A 20,948-nucleotide genomic window follows, 5' to 3' on the forward strand; every position below is an offset into this window, starting at 1 on the left:
ATTTGAGAGTAAATAAGGGAGAGTGAATTTGAGCTGTGAATAACTATGCAGTAAAAATTGAAGAAAATATATTACTTCCATGTTCATAAAGTAACATTAAGAAACATCTTACAAGGTGTTACTTAATAGAAGAGGTCATTATTCCCCCAAATGATCCTAGAGGTTGCCTAACTTTAAACTATTGCTCTAATTATTACCTCCTATCAGAATGTTCTCCCCACTCACATCTCCACGGGTTCAAATTCTCGCTGTCCTTCAAAGCCTATCTCAAATGCCACCACCTCCAGGAAGTCTTCTTGGAATCAGACCCAATGTTCCATTTATTTCTTTATTTCTTACTTCCCTGCTCACATTTACACTCTGTGCCTCATGCATTTCTCTCCCACCACAGTCCTTGGCACTGTGTCTTAGAAACAGTGAACCTTCAATGCGCAATGAGTCCCTAGAGGCACTGAGGGGGAGGTGTGTGGGTTGCCCCCACATAATTATACCTGTCATTAGCAAACCCTTTCTTTCAATTAGTTCAGAAGTAAACTTGACCAGCCCTGAACCAACGCCCACAAGTTCCACATAAGGAGACACAGAAGTGTAGTCTCATTCCAGGTGCTCTGTCCTACACTAGACTACAGGGGACAGAGTGTCAAGATCCTGCAGCTCAGGAAGCAGTGCAGCCTCCAGGCAGTGCGCTGAGATCCCAGCTCCTCCATTTGCTTCAACTTGACAGGTTCATTAATATCCCTGTGCAATTTCATTATGTAGAAACATAAAAATAATATCTACCTTATTCATATTTCTATGGCTTAGAATCTTTTAAAAACAGATGTTGTCTACTTGCTCTGGCATCTCTTTATAAATTAGGAGAAGTTATTTGTCTACTTTTTGGAGCTACTCTGAGAGTTAGTATATAAAATTTGGTAGAAATGTGCTTGGCTTTATTTTGCTTTTCATAGTACAGTCTTTTCAATGAGAGCCAAAACCAGCTAGGTTTTGTCTCTTCCTTTGCTGCACAGTAGCATCTGCTCTGTGTTGAACTTCGCTTCATCTTCCAAGTCCTCTTTAGTCGTATCTGTAGCTGCCCACCTGTCACTTGCTTTCATCACGTGCCAGTGCCAGGAGAGCCGGCTGAGGGACCGTTCAGGCTGCCAATCAAAGATGGGGATCATTAATATTGAATCACCCTTACTTTCCTGAGTAAATGCTGCTTAGAAGTGACTCTGTAATGCACTGCTCTATTCAACCTGTTAAAATTTTATTTAGAACTTGAGCATTTATATTCATAAGTAATATTGACCTATAATTCCTTGGCCTTTTATCTTCATTCAATTCAGTGTTATTTTAGCCTGTTAAAATGAATTGGATAGCTTTTCAGCTTTCCTAAGTTATAGAAAAACATGTAAAGGCTTAAGAGAAGCTCCTTTTGTTTCTAATTGTTTTATAAAAATTAATTATTTTTTTATTTGGTTGGGTTTGGGGATTTGGGCTGTCTTTTATTATTGGTTTCTATTTTTATTATATTGGAATTTATTGAACTGTCTTTTTAGGCTTATTCACAGTCAGTTTTGTGATAGTTGCTCTATGTAGTTGAGATGTATTTGTGCTCTATGTAGTTGAGATGTATTTGTTCTATGTCTTGGGTTCAAAGTTCTATTTATACATATCTACCAGCTTATTAAATGCTATAGTCAAATCTCCTAATGGAAAAAAAATGTGCATCTAATTTCTACTGACCTCTCAGCGAGGCCTGGGGGTGCAGCAGTGAGCAAGACGACACAGTCTGTGCCCCCACCGAACTTAGGGTAAACCAGTGAAACAAATATTAAGTAAATGATTGCCGTAAAGTCATTAAATAATTGAATAAATTAGAAGAAAAAAATTACTCTGAAGGTAAATTGCAGGCTGCAGCGGGGTGGATGAAAGGACCAACACCATTTCTTGGGCAGCAACTTATCTCTCAGGCCTCAGCTGACATGTCACCTCCTCACAGCAGCCTTTCCCGACCATCCCAGCAAAGCAGCCGCTCTCGACCACATCCCTCATTTTATTTTCTTTATTCTACTTCTTCTTAACTGAGGTATACTTGACATATAACATGATTTTAGTTTTAGGTGTACAATATAATGAATTGATGTTTGTATATATTGTGAAATGACCATCACAGGAAGACTACTTAACATCCATCGTCACCTATAGTTTGTTTTTCTTGTGATGAGAATTTTTAAGATCTATTCTCTTAGCAATTTTTAAATATGCAATACAATTTTATTATTTTTGAAATTAAAAAAAAATTAATAGATTTTTAGAGAGAGAGAGGAAGGAAGAGAGAGAGAGAGGGAAACATTAATTTGTTGTTCGACTTATGTGTGCATCATGGATTGATTCTTGTACGTGCCCTGCCCGGGGATGGACCCCACAACCTTGGCGTATGGGGACAGTGCTCTAACCAACTGAGCTACCCGGCCAGGCCTAGGCAATACAACATTATTAACTATAGTCACCATTCTGTATACTACATGGCTTATTTACTTTATAATTAGAAGTTTGTACCTTTGACTTCCTCCTCATTTTATAATACCCCTAACCCCCGCCTCTGGCAACCACCAACCTGTTCTCTGCATCCATGAGCTTGGGTGTTTTTGTTTGTAGATTTCATATATAGGTAAGATTTTTATGGTATTTGTCTTTATATGTATGTTTTAATCCTCACCTGAGGACATGCTTAGAGAGAGGAAGGAAGAGGAAGGGGGAGAGAGACAGAGAGACAGAAAGACAGAGACAGACATCGACTGGTTGCCTTCCAGCAACTTTTCAGCGCACAGGATGAAGCTCAACCGACTGAGCCACTCCAGCTGGGCGTTTGGTATTTGTCTTTCTCTGTCTTCTTTCACTAAGCATAACGGCTTCAAGTTCCATCCATATAGTAGCAAACGGTAGCATTTTATTCTTTTTCATGGCTGAATAATATTCCATCGTATACACATACTGCATTTCCTTTACCAATTCACCTGTTAATGAACACTTAGGTTTTTCCCATTCCTTGGCTATTGTAAATAATGCTGCACTGAACACGGGGGTGCATGTATCTTTTCGAGTTAGTGTTTTTGTTTCTTTTAGATAAATACCCAGAATTTGAATTGCTGGGTCATTATTTTCTTTCTACCATCTGAAAGAGCCTTGCTGCTGTAATGTCTACTTGTTGATTGTCTATCTCCTTCCTGTAGAATATAAACTCAATGAGCTAAACCTCAGTCTATTATTTACCACTGTATCTCCAGCATCAAGAAGCATGCCTAGTGTTTAATAGTTGCTAAAAACATTATATGGTATGAATGGCTGGATGAACCCACCAAAGGGAGGTTCCTCCGTGTCCAGGTGAGAATGCACCAAGTTGTGAACTTCACATACTGGCTGGAGAGTGTGGGGAGCCCGAGGCAATGAAATAATGTCAGAATTCTCCTTGTTCAGTTCAACTCAATTCAATCCTGCACATACTTACTGAATTCCTAGTATGCACCAGGCAGTGAACCTCACACTCAGGAATCAGCAGAGAAAAATCAGAGTTCTACCCTCCTGCCAATGAGAGTTGGCATGGCAATTATATTCTTACCAGCGATTATGAGAGTAATTAAATAGCGCTTGCTTTAGGTCACACAGAATTCTAAGCATTTCCATGAATTACCTTATTTATTGCTCACCACAACCCTATGAGTTAAGAATGATCATTATATCCAAAGAAGAGGGTGGGTATTTTGTACATCTTTTTCACTATGGGTTGCTTAGCACCATGCATATTATTTTATATTTTTGTATATGGATTACTTAGCTCCTGGCATAAGTAGATGTTCAATAAGTAGGTTCAATAATCAATGAGCATTTTGAAAGAGGAGGATGGTGTTTGAGGGTCTTTAGCAGGGGGATTTGACCCAGTCCTGGGGCATTAATGGATTAAGAAGTACAAATTGGTTATTACAGAACAATCACGGCCTGGAAAGCACAGCATAGGGAATATAGTCAATAATATGCTAATAATTATGTATGGTGTCAGATGGGTATGAGACTTATTGGGGTGATCACGTAGCAAGTTATATAATGTCTAATCACAGAATGTACATCTCAAACTAATATTGTATGTCAACTGTAATTAAAAATTTAAAAATGATTTAAATTTTAAAAAAAGAAAAGAAGAAGAAGAAGCACCTCCCTGAAGATGTGAGATTTTATTTAAGATTTGAAAATGAATAAAAATTTACTTTGCTTTGATGAGAGTGAAGACTTGGGCAGGCTCATCCGGCCTGATCTTAAATAAGCTAACATTTCCCCCCCTGGGATTTAGCTTCCTTCTTAGCAAAATGAAAAACTCTGATGATGAAACTTCCCCAAAGGAGATTGTAAGAACACAGTAGAAGAGAAGGGTCAGAGTAATTTCCCATGAGAGCCAGGCTTCAGTGAGCACAAGCTGCAGGAATGGCTGGCTCGGGTGGCAACAGGTGGCCGGACAGTGGCCCCGAGGCAAGGGCTCCGGCTGGGACTTTGAAGGACAAAAGTGATTGCCTGTGATCTCCCAGGAGGTCAGTCTAAAGAAGAGCTGGGAACAGCCTGGTCCACAGTGCAGCACTCAAGGATTTCCCAATTTTTTGGTTTTCTTGTTTGTTTGTTTTTGCCGGTTGATGTCAGAACCCAGCATGTGGAAGTCATCTGGGGAATTTCTTGTCTCTGGGCTCGGCCCTGCAGACTCTGGGCCCTTCTCGCATGGCACCTAAACTGGGTCACCTTTATCTTTCCCTCCTCCTAGGCTTCTGGTTTCCCTTTCAGGGACCTTGTTCAGCTCTTGGGCCTCCCTCCAGGCCCTTCTGCCATTGCCCGGGAACCTCCCCTCTCCTTATAAAGACTCCTTCCTCTCCTGGTGGCACTGCTCATATCTGTGATGACATTAGGTATATCAGAGTCTAATTCCACTTACAGGTTTAGTGACTGCTAACTGGTCATTTGCTATGCCCCCCAGTAAGATAATTGCCTTTTAACAGGAGCATTTTGTAAGTCACGCAAAAGCAGGGCTCTCTAACAATGAACCTTCAGGGGCTCTGTAATCCCAAAGAGTCTTTTCAGAGCCTCTTCCTGCTGTCAAGCCCCTCTGATGCTGTATTATAACAGTTTAATAAACTGTTTATTAAGCTATTATAATACAAACGTCCTCCTTTTGTCTGGAGTGTGCACTCCTTTACAGCAGGGACCGGATCTGATATCCTATATCCCTGTCACTCAGCCTGCTGCCCTAATATAATATCAGGGTGGCAACAAATGGTTGGACACAGTGGTGAGACAAATGACTTAGGACAAGGGTATTTGGAAAACTTTGTTACCCTGACCCTTCAAGCCAAAGCATGAAATTAAATACCTTACCCCAGAGGTCCTCAGGCTTTAAAGTCTGAATCACTTGGCTTGTTGAACATGCGGATTCCTTGTCTGTCTCCAGAAAGGGCTGTGGATTCTGCCTTTTTCACAGGCTCACCAGCTGAGTCCTTTGCAAAAACATCGGACTGCCTCTGGGGGCTGTTTGTCTTTGGATAAATTATCACATCCTCTTAGCTCGTTTTCTCTTCTGTATAATGGGGCTGTTCAGAGAATCAAAGAAAAAGATGCAAAGCCCACAGAAGCAGTAAAAATGGTGCAGGGCAAGCCACCGGCCTCAGATCACCTGTCCGAGGAAATGTCACATTTGTCCTCTCGGCCCCTCGTCCATTCTGCATCCAGGCAGTTGGGGTACAGAGGACTGGCACTAATGCCATCATTTTAAATTGGGGTTAGAGAAGACGTTTTCATTGAGATCAAGAAGTACAGGCTCGTTTGGAGTGGCCCTTTGGAAGTTGGGTGCTAGCCCCACTGCTCTTTTCTAATGGAGGAGACGGATTTTGTTTTGTTTTTAGGATATGGAAATTTTTAAAATTTTTTTTCTGAGTTCCTTGAGGATAATTGTTGGCAGCAATCCCGCCCCCCCCCCCCCCCAGGAAGTATTTTTTTCCCTTCAGGAAGCATTTACTAAGTGCCTACCATTGACTCAGGAGATGTTTACTAAATGCCTACTGGTTATCTAAGACTGAAATATGCAAAGTTGAAGCATGTCTGTTCATGAATTCCATAATATCTTTGCTTGAGTTATATATTATTTTTGCTAAAAAGGACCTCCACAAAAAAGTATAAAACATCTTTCAAAAGCTGTCTTCTATATATTACATTCATTCACTCATTCAATCACTCACTCAATATTGATTGAGGACCTAATTTATGCCAGGCTCTGGGGGAAGCACTTGGGGTACAAAGATGAATTAGACATTGATATCACCCTAAAGAAGTTTACAATTTCATTATTCAGACAAGACAGGTAAGTAAATGCAAAAAGATACTGTGATTAAGGGCTGGTATTACTGTTATAGACAATAACAATTAAACATATGAAGCACTTACATTATGCTAGGTACTGTGCTAAACCCTTCATATGAACCATCCTATTTTGCCCTCAAAATATTGTGGAAGATTCTGTTATTACCTTTATTGGAGAAGTAATGAGGCTTAGGGATGTTAAGTAAGTTGCCCAAGACCAAACAGTAAGTCAGTATCAAAGGCAGGCTTAGCCCCTGGCCACCTAATTGCTGCACCACCCTCTTGACCACACCCTCTGTTTCCTGCTCTGAGGTTGGTATGTGGCCATAGCTCAGAGAAGGCCAACAACAGTCAAGGCAGCATTGGTAGTGAGTACAATGTGCCAGGTGCTTCATATGCTTATTGTCTCACTTCATCTAATAAAACACAAGGAGAATCCTGTTCCCATTTTACAGATGCAGAAACTGAGGCTCCCAGGTATTAAAGTTCTGTTCATATCTATCCAACTGGACACCAAATGCACTGGGATTCAAACTTGGGTCAAGTAGACCCTGGAACCCACACTCCTTCCACTTTAACTGCTGACCAGAGGTTGAACTTTCAGTATCTCTCAGAAAGGCACCTCTAGTTTTGCTCTTCTGTCATGGGTTTGAGATGACACAAACAAGCAGACCATTTAGGCATTGTGTAAACAGCCCCGTACTTGGGATAGCCCACCCTTGCTAGGTCTCTGGGCCTATAGAAGTGATGGGTTATGTCATTATCGATGGGCTAAATGTCCTCTCCTTACCAGCAGTTGTCATCATGTCACAATGGTCCAAAAGTCAGAGAGAGTATATTGGTGGAAGAGTAGATTTACATCAAAATGGCCTGGAGTGTCACCATAATTATTTATGGCTTGAAGTCTTTGCTCTCGTGGGCACACCAACACATGTCTCTGATGCTATCCAGTACTTTTGTAAAGAGTGGCGCCCATAAAGGCTTACAAATTATAAGATTTCAGGACACGCTTTTATATTAAATCTTATTTTTAAAAATCCCACTCTGGGGAATATTGGTTTTCCTTTACAGACCATTTAAATCATTTCCTTGGGGCCCTGAATGCAGCACAAAAGACACTGCCTCTTTCTCTTCAACATATACAATAGTGCCTTTGACAGCACTTACAAATCCTAAACCGGGGCCTCGTGCTTGCCTTCCAGTGGTAACGTTTCCAAACTCACACTATCTCACTGGTCAAGACCAAACCAGTGGCCCAATCCAAACGACTTGCATTTGGTGATGGGTCGTGTCCTTCATCAGGATCTTTCTCTCCCTTCTCATTTGAAACCCCAGTGAGAGTTTTGGTGAAGTTGTGCAATCTGTGACCAGCTCCCCTTTTCCACGGCTCCCTCTGCCTTCCGGGGGGCACAGCTTCTGTGAAGGGTCAGTGCCCTTGGATTAGCCTCTATTGTTGTACTGCGGCTTTAAACTTGTGCAGCAAAGAACCCAGAACCAAGTTGTTGCCCCGGCGTGAGGATCAGCAGGAAGAAGAAAAAAAAAAAAAAAAAAATCCGGAGTGGAACACAGAATCTGTCTGTGTTAGCCCTCTGTCACCGACCGCCCAGCCCAGCTTTCGGCTTCACCTAAATGATAAATGGTCCTATTGTTTGGGTTTCGTATTAAAAAAAAAAAAAAATAGCACCCAATCTAGATGAAGCAAGGACAGAGACCCATTTCATTGCACTGTACTTGAATATTCCTGAGACCCATGGCATTACGGGTGGCGCCTTTGAACAGCCGTCCCTCCCCAGGGCAGAGCACTGTGCTGCCTTTGTTTCATCGGATCTGTCCCCTAAATAAGAGATGGTCACTTGTCCCCGGCGCTCTGGGATCCTGCTGGATTTCTGTGGCCGGGGAAGGTAGCGGCTCCGGGCAGGGCAGGTCCGCGCGTGTTTACAGGCAGGACTGACTTACTCAGCAGATCCTGCTCGGAGGCGCTGCGGCCAATGAAGAGCCTGTACCCCGGCTCGCCGGGGGCTCCTGAGTTTGAGCTGCATGCAGAAATGTAAGGCACTGCTTCCCGGCGCCGGTGGCAAAATGGGACCCAGCTCCAGTCCGCCCTCGGGCTCCCCGGCTCTGCAGACCTGGGAGAGGACCTACATACACATCCTGGTGATGTAGCCAGCTTTAAAGGCCGGGAGAATCCTGATGGATTCAGGAGCCTGGGTTGCTTTTTAGATTTCTGTTTTTTATTTTTATTTTTTTTTATTTTCTGGAAGATGAAATGCTTCTCTCGTTACCTGCCTTACATCTTCAGACCTCCGAACACCATCCTCTCTTCCAGCTGCCACACGGAAGGTACAGACCAGAGAGGGAGCGTGCCTGGGTGGGTGGGAGAAAGCGGGCTGGTGTGTGTGACTTCCCCCAGGCTCTGCTCATGCCGTTTTCTGTAGCTCCTGGAGGACTGTCGTTCCTGGCAAAAAGCTGGGATCTGACAGCTTAGGTCTGCCTCTAGAATCACTCTGTCTTCTTGCAAGGAAAGGGGAGTATTTTCCGAAGAGCAAGAGACTGTTGCAAAGGTGATCTCAAAGCTGATGCAGCCGAGGAGAGAAACGAATTCCGAAATATTTTGCCAGTTTCCCTTATTCTACGTAACATGCAAACAAGTCATTGGAACTAATGTTAAGGGGAAAAAAAAAAATTGCTGTAGGGGCTGCCACGTAGGTTTAGCCAAGCTCTCTGTGTTCGTCACTGTTTAATAACTTGGTGCCTGCCCAAGAAAGCAATTAGCAGAATAGAATTAGCTCCCTCCCGGCTGTGGAGTGCCGATTGTCAGATGGCTTTGCTTCGAGCCTGTACTTGGGTTGCAGAGCAGGGAGAGCACAGCTGACTTTCAGCACTTGCTGGAGATGTGGTTTTGGGGGGGCGGGGGGGTGTCCGGAGTTAGGGCCTGAACATGAGAGTGAGCTGAGCCTTGTCCCCCAAACCTGGTCCTGCTGCCTTCTAACCTAGCCTCATGTGCATACGTGTGCATGTGTGTGTGCATGCGTGTCTGTGTGTGTGTGTGTGTGCACTTTCCGTGCGCCTGTGTGCCCTGTAAACATTCTGGCCGTTCGCCTTCCACTGAGCACTGCAGGTTTCAACATTTCTGGAGTCGTTAGCTGCTTGTGCATCTTCTGTATGTGATTTGTCTGTGTGTGGTTTTTTTTCCATCTGAAATGGAGCTGTTTCAAGATAAGCAACTGGCCGGTTGTTTTTCAGCCTCAGGGGTGACAGAGGTGCTGGGTTGACGAGGCCCCGGGGGGAGAGGGGCTGCCCCGCACCTCAGGTCCAGCCACACGCCTCTGAAACTGAGCTCGCGTTTCTCACCCTCAGAGCTGGAGCCTGGGGTCGGGGGCTGTGTGTATAAAATGAGAGAAGCATTTATTATACCACAGGGTGATTTTCAATCAGTACCCCCAGGAAAAGGGGGTAGACATCTGGGATCACCCTTGAATCGAGACCAAGGATGGTATTCTTCATAGACATCGACACTTCTTCGTAGATTTTTTAAAATTAGATGCTTTCTTAAAATTTTTATTGGTGGCTAAAGGAGATGACCGATTGAGAGAACTTTCTGCCCCATGGGGAGGAGCTTGGTATGTCCCTAGGCATATTGGGGATAGGTAGGGGGGTGGCAAGGGTGGGAATCTCCAGGGGAACTTTCCAAATAGAAAGATCTAAACTCTCATAGGAAGCTGCCTCGATAACTCTTCTACTATTTCCGATCGGTGCCCTGTCCTCTCCTCCCAGTTTAGACTTTGAGAACCCAATTACTTGGTGTATTAATTGCTATTCTGTACGTTAATCAAACTAAAGATCTTCCCTCATAGACAGAAACACCATGGCAAGAACTTTCTTGAACTGTTTTCCAATCAAATGTAACTGATTTATTCCATCAAAATGAAAATCCCATTTTATTCATGTCAAAACAAACAATCTCTGATTCACCATCACCAGACTCAGGAGTGGGAGGTGAAGAGACATGTCTTTAAATTGGATGTAAACCCAAGAAAGGCCATGGCGAGGATAACAGCATCTGTCAAACACTGACGTCACCAAGGGACGCCGGGCACAGCGGAAAGGCATGAGCCAAATACCAAGCAAGGGGGCCCAAGTCATGCAATGGCTCTAAGCCCAAATTCATCTATAAAGTGGACATAAAAAGGCCCACTCCCAGGATGCTGAGAATTAAATGTGGTAACGGTCTCTGTGAAGCTTAGTATATGACAGAGGCTCTCCTTCCTTGAGTCCCACGCCCCATGCACTGCCTTAGATATTCCTTTTCTCTATTTATTACACTATCCTTAGCAATGAGCCGTTTTCTCCAGCACATCACAGCATCACTAGAAACTAGTTACGCTCATTTAGAGTTTGCCTGAGGAGGAAAATATGTCAGAATAAATCTGAGTTTGCGTTTTTTTCTATTTATATTATTAGCAATCATGTCACCCTGTAGTCTATTCTGGAAAAGTTATGGCTGTGAACTTCATATTTTATTTAAATGAAAAAGTAGAGAATGAGTAATCTGTGTATATCCCTGTGAAAATCAAGTAAGTACAAATGACTCAAGCAATCCCCTGAAAAGTGATTCTAGAATAACTTTAAGAGTGTCAATAATTCCTGGGCTTTTTAGGGGATGGAACCATTGGGTTGTCCTCTCAGCTTTGTCTTGACATTGTTTTTTCAACACAGGAAGATCAGAGGCTTTGAATGCTAGCTCTGCCACATGCCAACTGGGCAATGTTTGGTAGTTAACCTCTCTGTGCCTCAGTTTCCTCATCTGTTAAACATGGGTAATGATATTCCATTGGGTGTTTGCAAAGAAATACATTCAGAATGCCACACCCAAGATGACGATGGCAATGGTAATGGTAATAATCAGCCTTCACCTGTGTTGTACTTACTATGTCCAAGACCTTATCTAAGCACGCTACATATAATGACACATTTGTCCATAGGATAAGTCAGCAATATGCAGTATGGGGTCTACAAACATTGGTTCTTTTTCTCAGTCCTCAAGCCTGTTTCTTCATCCATCAAATTCAGATTCGGTTCTCCATATTGCAGTCAAAATATTTTTTTTAAATATAATCATTACCACCCACCGCCTCAAACACAAACACTCATGCATTTAAAGCCTCCCAGTGGCTCCCCAGCGCCTACCAAGCCCTGCATATTCGGACTCCTGCCTGACTTCCCTGCCCGACCTCTGACACAGGCCACCTGGCCTTCTCTCCAGCCACACCGGCCTTCTTTGGTTTCTCAGTATTTTCCCTCCAACCACAGTCTTTGGAGATGCTTCTCTCTTCCTACGGCCCATTTCTTGTCCATTGTAGCCTCAACTCTCAGCTCAAGCTGAGAAGCCCTCCCCGCCCTCAGCTGATCACAGCTCTTACAGAACTGGGTTGCTTACTTCCCAGGGCCTCTTCTGGTCCTTCCATTACGAAGAGACCGATGTTACTGTTAACCTCTGTCTCCCTGCTGGACTGAGAGCTTCATGGGAGCAGGACCCACCTGTAAAGTTGTTCTCTCTTGTATCCCCAGCACTAGAACAACACCAAGCACTTCACAGGCACTTGATACATTTTTATGGAAAGGAGGCGACAAATACCAAGGCTGTTGTATAGGAAAATTTTAAAAACATATATGAAAAAATTCTGCAAAGAGTGAACTCCTACATGAGTCCAGGTTGTTTCAACCAGTGCCAGTTGGGAGCCTTCCATGGCCATACTTGAGGGGACCAGTTTTATTAGCGTGCTCTATTTTAACTTGAAATAATTAAGATGCAAACGGCAAAAAAAGGGGACAACTAAACCATGCCGATGCATGAACAGGGTTTTGAGAGATAATTGGCCTGTCTTCCCTTCTCTGCGGACCTCACTAAGGAAGCACAGAACTTCCTTCCCCGTGGTAGGGAAGGATTCAACCAGCAAAAAGATTTCAGGATTTGAGGGACAGAATCCCAATGACAGCAAAAAAGAACCCTCCCAGACAACACAGAGGAGATGGGGGGGACCCACGGCAATGAGAGGGCCAGAGAAGTATGGGGCACCTCGCCTCCTCTTGTCCAGTGGGCCTAATTTGGCACCCAACACGGGAGGGCCTTTTTGTGGGCTACCTAACGAATGAGGGGAGGCACTTTCTTGTCCTAAAGGGTCAAGGACAATGTGCCTGGCCACGTGCCATGTCCTCTCCCTGAGCTGCCTTAGTCGTGTTCCCAGGCTGCGAACCCCCACTCGACCTTTATAACTCAGCTCAAGTCAAGCCTTCTAGGAAGCCTTCCTCGGCAGCTCCAGAGGGAGTGGCTGTGATGAGTCACACAAGCCACAGTCAGAGAGGGGAGGAGAAACACGAGGGAGACGCAGAGAGGCACCCCCGGGCCTGGGGATCGCCACCCGTGTGCTGGGGACTGTCCTGTACCATCTCATCTGCTCCTCCCACAAGGTCCGTACCAGAGGCTGCCACCTCCACGTGACAGGCGAGGAAGCCGACACACAGCTGGCTTGCCAGAGTCACAGTTAGTCAAGTGGCAGAGTGAAGGCCCAAGTCGAAACTATCGGAAGCCAAAACCGGTGCCCTTAACCTTTACTTGGAACATTTATTTCTGAGGGTGGGTGTGAGAGCAGCCGTTTAGTGACATGCCCGTCCCTGGTGGCCGGGAGCAGCGCGGGCCCAGGGTTCTGCCCTGTTTGCCTTCAGTCTCTGCATCCTGCTTAGCACAGGGCTCAAGAAATTCTCCTTAAATGAAGGCCTGGGTGAGCGCGAATACACAGTCATCTGTCTCTATGAGTCACGCTCTTTCCATAGGCGGAAACTTCTGGAGGCAGGATCATTTCCAGGGACACCCAAAAGCAGGCCTGCTGGAAGTCTACAGGCACACACGCACACAGAGGGGGAAAATACACATTTTTCTAATTCATTATGTCATAAATAAGAATAGTAATAAAATAGTGAGTAAAATAGACAATGCTTGCTATTGCTAGGCACAGTTGCACTGTGTGTGGATGGACGTTTGGGTGTGTGTGCTCCTGGCAACAATCCTATGAGGTCAGTACTGTTACTAGCTTCATTTTATGCACGAGGAAACCAAGACACAGAGAAGTTAGGCAATTTATCCAAGGTCACACAGCTGCTAAGTGCAAGGGTTAGGATTAGCACCCACGCAGCCTGGTTCAGAGGTGGATGCTAAGAAAGGATGCTTGACTATGTTTTGTGCATTGGTACATGTTTATGCAATTCTTATTTTTCACATTTTTGGAATTCTCTACCTGGCCCCTTCCCTGTATTTAGAACCAATCCGCTCTTCAGACTCACATCAAATGTACTTTCACAGCTTTCCCCATTACCCATTTTCTCATAGTCACAAATACACCGGCATTTAAGGTTTATCCTAAACGCACAGTATCATTCTCTGTAACGTGGAAATACTATTATACCACTGGAAGGACTGAGACAAAATCTTACATTGTCTTACATTGTAGGGGTCCAGCTACTAAAGCCCCTTGCTCTGTGTTTGTGTGCCCCCCCATTGTCACCAAGTCTTTCCTCTCCGCAGGATCTTTTTTTTTTTTTTTATAAAGGTTTATTTTATTTTATTATTATTATTTTTAATATATCTTTATTGATTTCAGAGAGAGGAAAGGAGAGGGAGAGAGAGAGATAGAAACATCAATGACGAGAGAGTCATTGATCAGCTGCAACCCACAACCCGGGCATGTGCCCTGACCGGGAATCGAACCCTGATCGCCTGGATCCTAGGTTGATGCTCAACCGCTGAGCCACGCCCGGCTGGGCCGCAGGATCACTTTTGCAATCCACAAACATGCTGTAAATAATCTCACTCTAAATGCTCATCTTACGCTCCTGTGTCCCTCTCCAGCTCCCCCACTGGCACAGGTGATCGCTCTTCGTTCCTGAGAGTTTCTGGCCTTGGTCTCAGGGCCCACACTCTCCTCCTGTGTCATTCTCCCTCGCTGGCTGGTCCTTCTCAGACCTTCCTGCTGGTTCCTTAGTCACCTCCCTGAACTGTGAATATTGGAGCCCTCTGCTTGCTCCTAGGTGATCTCGGCTAGTCCCCTGGCCTTAAGCGTCATCTATTCAATTTACATACCCAGCTCCAACCTCTCACCTCAAATTCAGCCCGTCCCTCCACCTGCCTCCCCAACATTCCCACTGGAATACATAACAGAGATCTCAAGACAGAGCTCTTGGTTTCCTCTCAAGAAAAACCCCGTGTGTCCAGCATTCGTCTCCGACTCAGCTCAATGAGAACGGCATCCTCTTAGCCAAAGACCTCGGGGTCCTCCTTTATTCCTTCTTTCTCTTACCCTTCTTCCAATTCTACAGTTAATCCTCTGGGCCCAACCTCCTGAAAAGATCCAGAATCCAAATCCAACCATGTCTTATCACATCCATCACTCAAATGTTTCTCTATCAGAGAGGCCTTTCCTGGCCTTCCTGCCTGAAATCAATCAATCTCTCTCCCCCTGCCTCTCCCTCCCCCTCTGTCTGTTTCTCTCTCTCTCTCTCCCTCTCCCTCCCTCCCTCCCTCCCTCTCCTTTCCCAGTTACTTGACCCGGCCTTAGTTTTAGTCCATAACGTTTCCCTTCACCTGACATGTTATATGTCCATGTACTTGTCTGTTGCTTGTCCTTTCGCACTACAGAATGTAAGCGACACAAAAGCAAAGGCTTTCTCGGTTTTGTTCATTCCTAGAACAGTTTCTAGCACATAGGAGGCATGAAATACATACTTGCTGACCGACCGCATGGATATATATATGAGTGAACGTTTACATTAAGTCAGTAATAAAGTGGAAAGAATGGGTCTGGAACCAGATGAATCTGAGTTCCAGCCTCAGTCCTGATAATTGCTGGGAGACCTTCTATTACTTAACTGGTGTATTTCCTTCTCTAATAATAACATATCAAAGTATTGGTATAAAGGTGAAAAAATAATATTTGTAAAACTCCTAGCATACGTAGCCTGTGAAAATTCAATGAATGGGACTTAATGTCTTTTGTTTTCCCTACTGCACTTACCAGAGCAACGGTCACGAATAGGCTTTAATGGTTCCATACTGATTGAATTTTTGGCCTACCTACATAGCTAGCATTGACTGTAGGCTCATGATATGCCAAACCCTGTGCTAAATACTTTATAGTTACTATTTTACACAAATCTCACAAAAACATCATGATATGAAAACTGTTCATTGTCCCCATTTTACAGATGAGGCAACAAGGCACAGAACAATACAGTCACTTACCCTAAACCGCGCAGCTAATATGTGGTAGATCAGGGTTTGCACCCAGACTGCTTGGCTCTGGTCCTGGTTTTTATCTGCCCAGAACATCTTGGGTATTGTTCTCAGCACATGGGAACTTAAAAGATGAGACAGACTCATTCCTATTTTAAGAAGCTACAGCCTGGTGGGGGAGAGAGAGCCCCCCCCCCCACACACAACTCTACAACTAGGTTTTAACCCTGGCTGTGCATGAGAATCACCTGTGGCGAATGTCCAGCGCTGTGTGCACCACAGCCCTATTGAATTAGACTCCCTGGAAGTGGGGCCCAGGGATCCTAGGTGTTCAGGTTCCCCAGGTGAACCTTATTAGCTGTCAGAGGCAGGAACCTGAGCCTGTGGTAAACAGGGCTGGGAAATAGATTCAAAGCTCAGGAGAGCTCTGCGGGAAAGAGTTTGATCAACTGTGGGTCCCTTTGGAACAGCGGAGTAAAATCCTGCAGCTGAGAAGAGGCTGCTTTTGCTCAAGACCTCTAATATCTGGCAAATAAGCGGCTGTCCTGGAAAGATTCAAGGTCAGTGTCATCCACTTATACACTCACTGCAACTCTACTGAGCGTTCCTCTGCTTCATGGTAGCTACGAAATTGCATCAAGGTTTTATAGTCAGGTTCTGGCTAAAGTATCTACCTACTCTAGGAAAAGTCATTCCGTTTCTGGGGCTTTAGCTTTGTCATCTATGAAAAGGGGGGTAAAGCTATGCATGTATCAAAGAATTGCTTTGGTGAGTAAATGTGATAATTCATGCAAAGTAAATAGTGCCAATTAAGAGCTCAGTAATTAGCTGTGGCTATTATTAATGTGATTCATATTAGTGAAGGCTCCAGAAATCAGCTTTTGCCCTGTGTGTTTTGAACGATGTGGTGATGGAAAGAATCCTGGGCTAGTTGGAAGTACCTAGATTCTGGTTGTCTGCTGACGTCGCTGGCCCTTGAGAAGCTGGCTCATCCTGCTGTGCCTTGGAGTCCAATGGGGACATCCTAAAACCTGGCGGTGTCGGTGCAAGCTAAGCGAGAGTGCTTTCCGAAGCATCTCCCCCTCTTGAGTTCCCCATATTAAATCGGAAGCTGGGGGTGATGACCCATTTTTAGGAGGTCCTAGTAAGATCTGTAAGGAACTTAGCAGCTGATAAGAAACAAGGAGAATGCAAAATAATGTTGAAAAGAGTCAACTGAGGGCCGAGCACTCTATGCGTTGTGATAATTATGGCAACAGTTCTTTGTGGTCGCACCCACAGTTGACAGGTGAGGCTGCTGAGAGAGGCCTGGAGAGACGAAATATCTAGCTGGAAAAGAGTTTGACTTTGGAATAAGACAAACCAGGGTTCCAAATGTGACTTAAAGTGTCTGCTTTCTCAGCTGTAAAATGGGAGTAACACTGCTTTGTTTTCATGTTTATTGTACGGACATTGAGTGGGATGTGCCTGGCAGCCACTTACTAGGTGCTATCTGTAGTTATTGTGATAGTATCTTTGTCCGGGTCCTACAGTGGTAACGCCAAGCTGGTCTGGTTGCAATTTCTGGTTTCCCTACCTTCCGTCATGTTCCCAAAACCCCCCAAAATTGCGTTTTTCGTTCTGTGACTCTTTCAACCTCTACCTCCTTTACTGGTGCTTGTGTGTAATATACACTGGTCAGTGCTGTTCTGATTTGTGTTTCTAAATTCATTGTTTGTCTTCGGTACTTGTGCCCCAAGGCAATTCCTTCATTTTGACTCAATTTTATAAATCTAATAGAAAAATCACCGGCAGTGAAATCATCAGCATCGTTAGAGAGACGGGCCCATTAGTTTTCTGAGTCATTGTTTCTTCCCTGGCAGACTGAGCTGGGAGGAAAGATGGGCGGAAATGGCCAAGGCCTTTATGTTCACAGGTGCCTGCAAAAGCAGTTAGTAGGAAAAGCATACAGGAGGCAAAGATGTGGTTTCAAAGATGTGCATGAACGCCTCTGGATCCTATTGCCAATACATGGGAATGTCACCTTTCTAGCTTTTTAGGAGCCAGTTGAGTAGTCAGTGGCCTCCTTGCGAGAGAAGTTATTCATTTATTCAAAACTATAAACACACAGCCACAAAACGTCTCTATGGTGTATCAGATATGGGCTAGGCAATGGGTTCGCAGGTGGACAAAATAGATGGCTCCTGCCCTGATGGAAGACAAACAAATTAATCAAATTGATGAAATCTGTGGCTGATGCTGCACTGGAGAGGACATGATGTATACTAGGACAAGGTCAGGACGTCTTCTCTGAAGTGTCATTTGAGCTGAGATCTGAAGGTAAACTGGGCAGAATGAGAGAGAACTTTCCAGGCAAAGGAGAGCATGCTTGCAAGGCCCTGTCACCAGGGGCTCAGGGTGAATGGTAGGTCCTGAAGGAAGGCCAGTGTGGCTGGAGCCTGAGGCCAGGGAATGCAGGAAAGAGTGAGGCTGGAGAGCGGTGTGACCCTGTGTGTTTCTGTGATTTGAATTGTGGAGTCTGGTCTTAACCCAAAGAGCAACTGGAAATTATCAGAGGGGATAAATTTGGAGGAAACACTGACCATATTTGCAACATGAGAAGATTCTTCTTACTACTGTGAGAATAAATTAGAAGAGCTAAGAGGTGGACGGACATATTTTAAGGACTTGGCCACTCAGAACAGAGCCTTGTGGTTGCTGGAAGCAGTCCTTATCATTAAACTGCAGCAGACTCGAGGGTGGCTCTAAGCCCGCCCAAAACTTCTCAAGGTGTATTTGTGTCTGAGTGGAACAGTCTTATAAACATGGAAACCTGTCCACTGTCTTGACATCCAGACAAAGAGATTTTTCTTCTCAATGAGCCACAGCAGGAACACTCCATGCTCTGTTTTGAGGAGGCAGTAAACATTCCAGGCACTGAAAAATAGAGGGAATTTGCTCTTTCAGGCACAGCACTTGCAAAGCTCGCTATTTAGAAGGAAGAGAAAGGCTTAGGACAAAACCTCAGAGAATGCTTTCATATCATGTTTATTCAGCAAGAAACAGCCGCTGCATCAAAGCCTCTAGATAGAGTGGTACATGTGCCTCGCAGCGGATAGTCACCTATAAGCAGCAAGGTGGCCCTGTCGGGGAGGGGGATCGTAAATCGGCCTATGAGCAAAGATTAGGAAGCCATGTGCTGCCTTAGTCACTGATTCATCTTTTCGTGGTTCTATAACCCAGATGATAGAATGTCTAAGCATGTGGGTGGGAACCTCAAATGTAAAATCCTGTGGGAGCCAAGCAGGTAGCATGAACCAAAAAGCCATGATATGGGCTATCATAAAATTATATGTTCAAGCCCTGCCTAGAAAGAATCATAGCATTTCTGTCTGGGAGAAAACCTCTGAAAGCATCTCATCCAGCCCTTCATGGGTCCCTAAATGCCCTGGCAACACTCCTGAGCAAGACAGAGATGGAGAGCTAGCTCCCTGCCAAAGGTGGCCATTCTACTTTGAGCCAATGCCGACCATGCCTAGATCTTTAATCTATTTCTTAGAACCAATGCATCGTGCGTCTGAGGCTTTGTTCTCATGATAATCCTACATGTGCACGAGAATAGTCTTCATTCCCCAGGTAGAGTGAAGATCCCAAGTTCCTTCAAGTAGCCTCTACGACTTCACCTATAGCCAAGGTGATAACAAGGAACATTTAGGTGCCAGGCCCTGTTTCCAAGTGTTTTAATGTATCAGCTCATTTAGTTCTCAGAGCATCCAGTGAAGATGAAGTTTTATTATCCCCATTTTATAGCTGCAGACACTGAGGCCCAGAAAATGAAATGACTTGCCCGAAGTCACGTGGTTAGTGAACAGCAAAGGTAGGATTTGAACCCAGGTAGGCCGGCTCCAGCTTTGCTTTCCCTCTCTGATGTGGAGGGAAAAGCACAGGCATTGCTGTCACAGTCTTGCCTATGAACCCAAGTCCCAAATCTTCCCATGGCCAACTGACTGCTCCTGGCTGTCTCTCTTTCTTCATCCATAAGATGATGGTCATGGACCCTCCCCCAGGATTGTTAGGAGAGTAGATAATGTATGCAAAGCAGTGCCTTGCACATTCTGCACTCTCCTTTAAGACTCAGTAAGTTCATGTGTGGATCAATCAAGGGAGACTTCCTGGGCCCGCCTTCCCTAGCAAAGCTGTCTCACTCTTTGCCCCAGTTCTCAAGGAAGACACCACTTTTATGGTGCCCTCAGGAGGTCAGCCAGCAACAGGGAGTCACAGCATAAACAAAAGACAGTCAACTGGAACGAAGGTAATGGTATAATATTTTATCACCACCAAGCATTGTTCCCCTCCCTCCACTCCAGAACCTAGAGTATCTGCAGCCTAGAAGTAAAGCAAACCAGCTAAAGATAGTGGTCGTGCGAATTACGCGATCTCTCTGTTCAAACCCATCCAATGGCTTCGCATTTGACTCGGTAAAATCCGAAGGCCTTCCACGGCCCACAAGTCCTAGGGTGTTAGCTCCTAAACTTACCTTTTCGGCAGCCACACCAGCTACAGCGGCCTCCTCACATCCCTCACACACACCAAGCACATTCCCTCTCCAGAGCCTCTGTCCTTTCTCCTCTGCCTGGAATGTTCTCCCCCAGCCATCTGCTCTCTCCCTCACTTCTTTTTAGTGCTTTCACAAATATCATCCTCCCCTAAGCCTCCCTGCCTACCCAGTGGGATAGGGCGCCCTCCCCAGCACTGCCCTCCCTTTGACTGTGGATTTCCTCACTGCTTCATGTATTTGCATTTGTGTATCGTCTGTTCCCCTCCTGGACCATAAGCCCCAGGAGAGCAGGTGCTTCGACCTTTTGGTCACCATTGAACCAGGCAGGTTAGCAGGTGGCGACCCATCTTTGCTGAGTGAATGGTGAATGATCATGGTTCGTAGCAGCAGCAGGCAAGAGGAGTGACCCGCAAGATTTGCGCCTCCCTCCTCTTAGGACAGTGTTTCCCATGTGTTAGAGTACCGAAGGACTATCTGCAGTTCTTGGTGTAAGATGCAGCTTTGGGGGCTCATACTGTCCCCTAAAATTTGTAATCAGTACATCCTGAGTGGAGCTCAAGACCACCCACTTCCAAGGCCCCCCCAGCGTCTGCTGAGGAAAGAGCACCGCGTGCAGTATTCAAGAAACACTGTCCTAGGACAGCAGAGAGTAAAAGGAGTCGTCAGCAGCACTGGATTTTGCACGGTTTCCTTCCTCCCTCCATGTCTGAGATGCGGGAACTCGAGGCGCAGCACCAGGGAGCGACGCTGGTG

General features: G+C 45.0%; 1 protein-coding gene across 3 annotated transcripts in view; it reads left to right on the forward strand.

Moving 5' to 3' along the window:
• Window positions 1–20,948, forward strand: part of PPP2R2B (protein phosphatase 2 regulatory subunit Bbeta) — a 388,391-nt gene that overhangs the window by 14,922 nt on the left and 352,521 nt on the right. The window contains exon 1 of one of the 3 annotated variants that reach the window (XM_081135390.1): window positions 8,098–8,715. The exons of 1 other annotated variant lie outside the window; for it this stretch is intronic. In XM_081135390.1, the coding sequence (XP_080991516.1) occupies window positions 8,642–8,715 (74 nt within the window). In that variant the 5' untranslated portion in view covers window positions 8,098–8,641. Of the gene's footprint in view, window positions 1–8,097; window positions 8,716–20,948 lie in introns of those variants that run through there. One more of the 3 variants, XM_081135388.1, reaches the window with a different exon arrangement.

The sequence above is a fragment of the Miniopterus schreibersii genome (genome assembly GCF_964146895.1).
Source record: "Miniopterus schreibersii genome assembly, chromosome: 4".
NCBI lineage: Eukaryota > Metazoa > Chordata > Mammalia > Chiroptera > Miniopteridae > Miniopterus > Miniopterus schreibersii.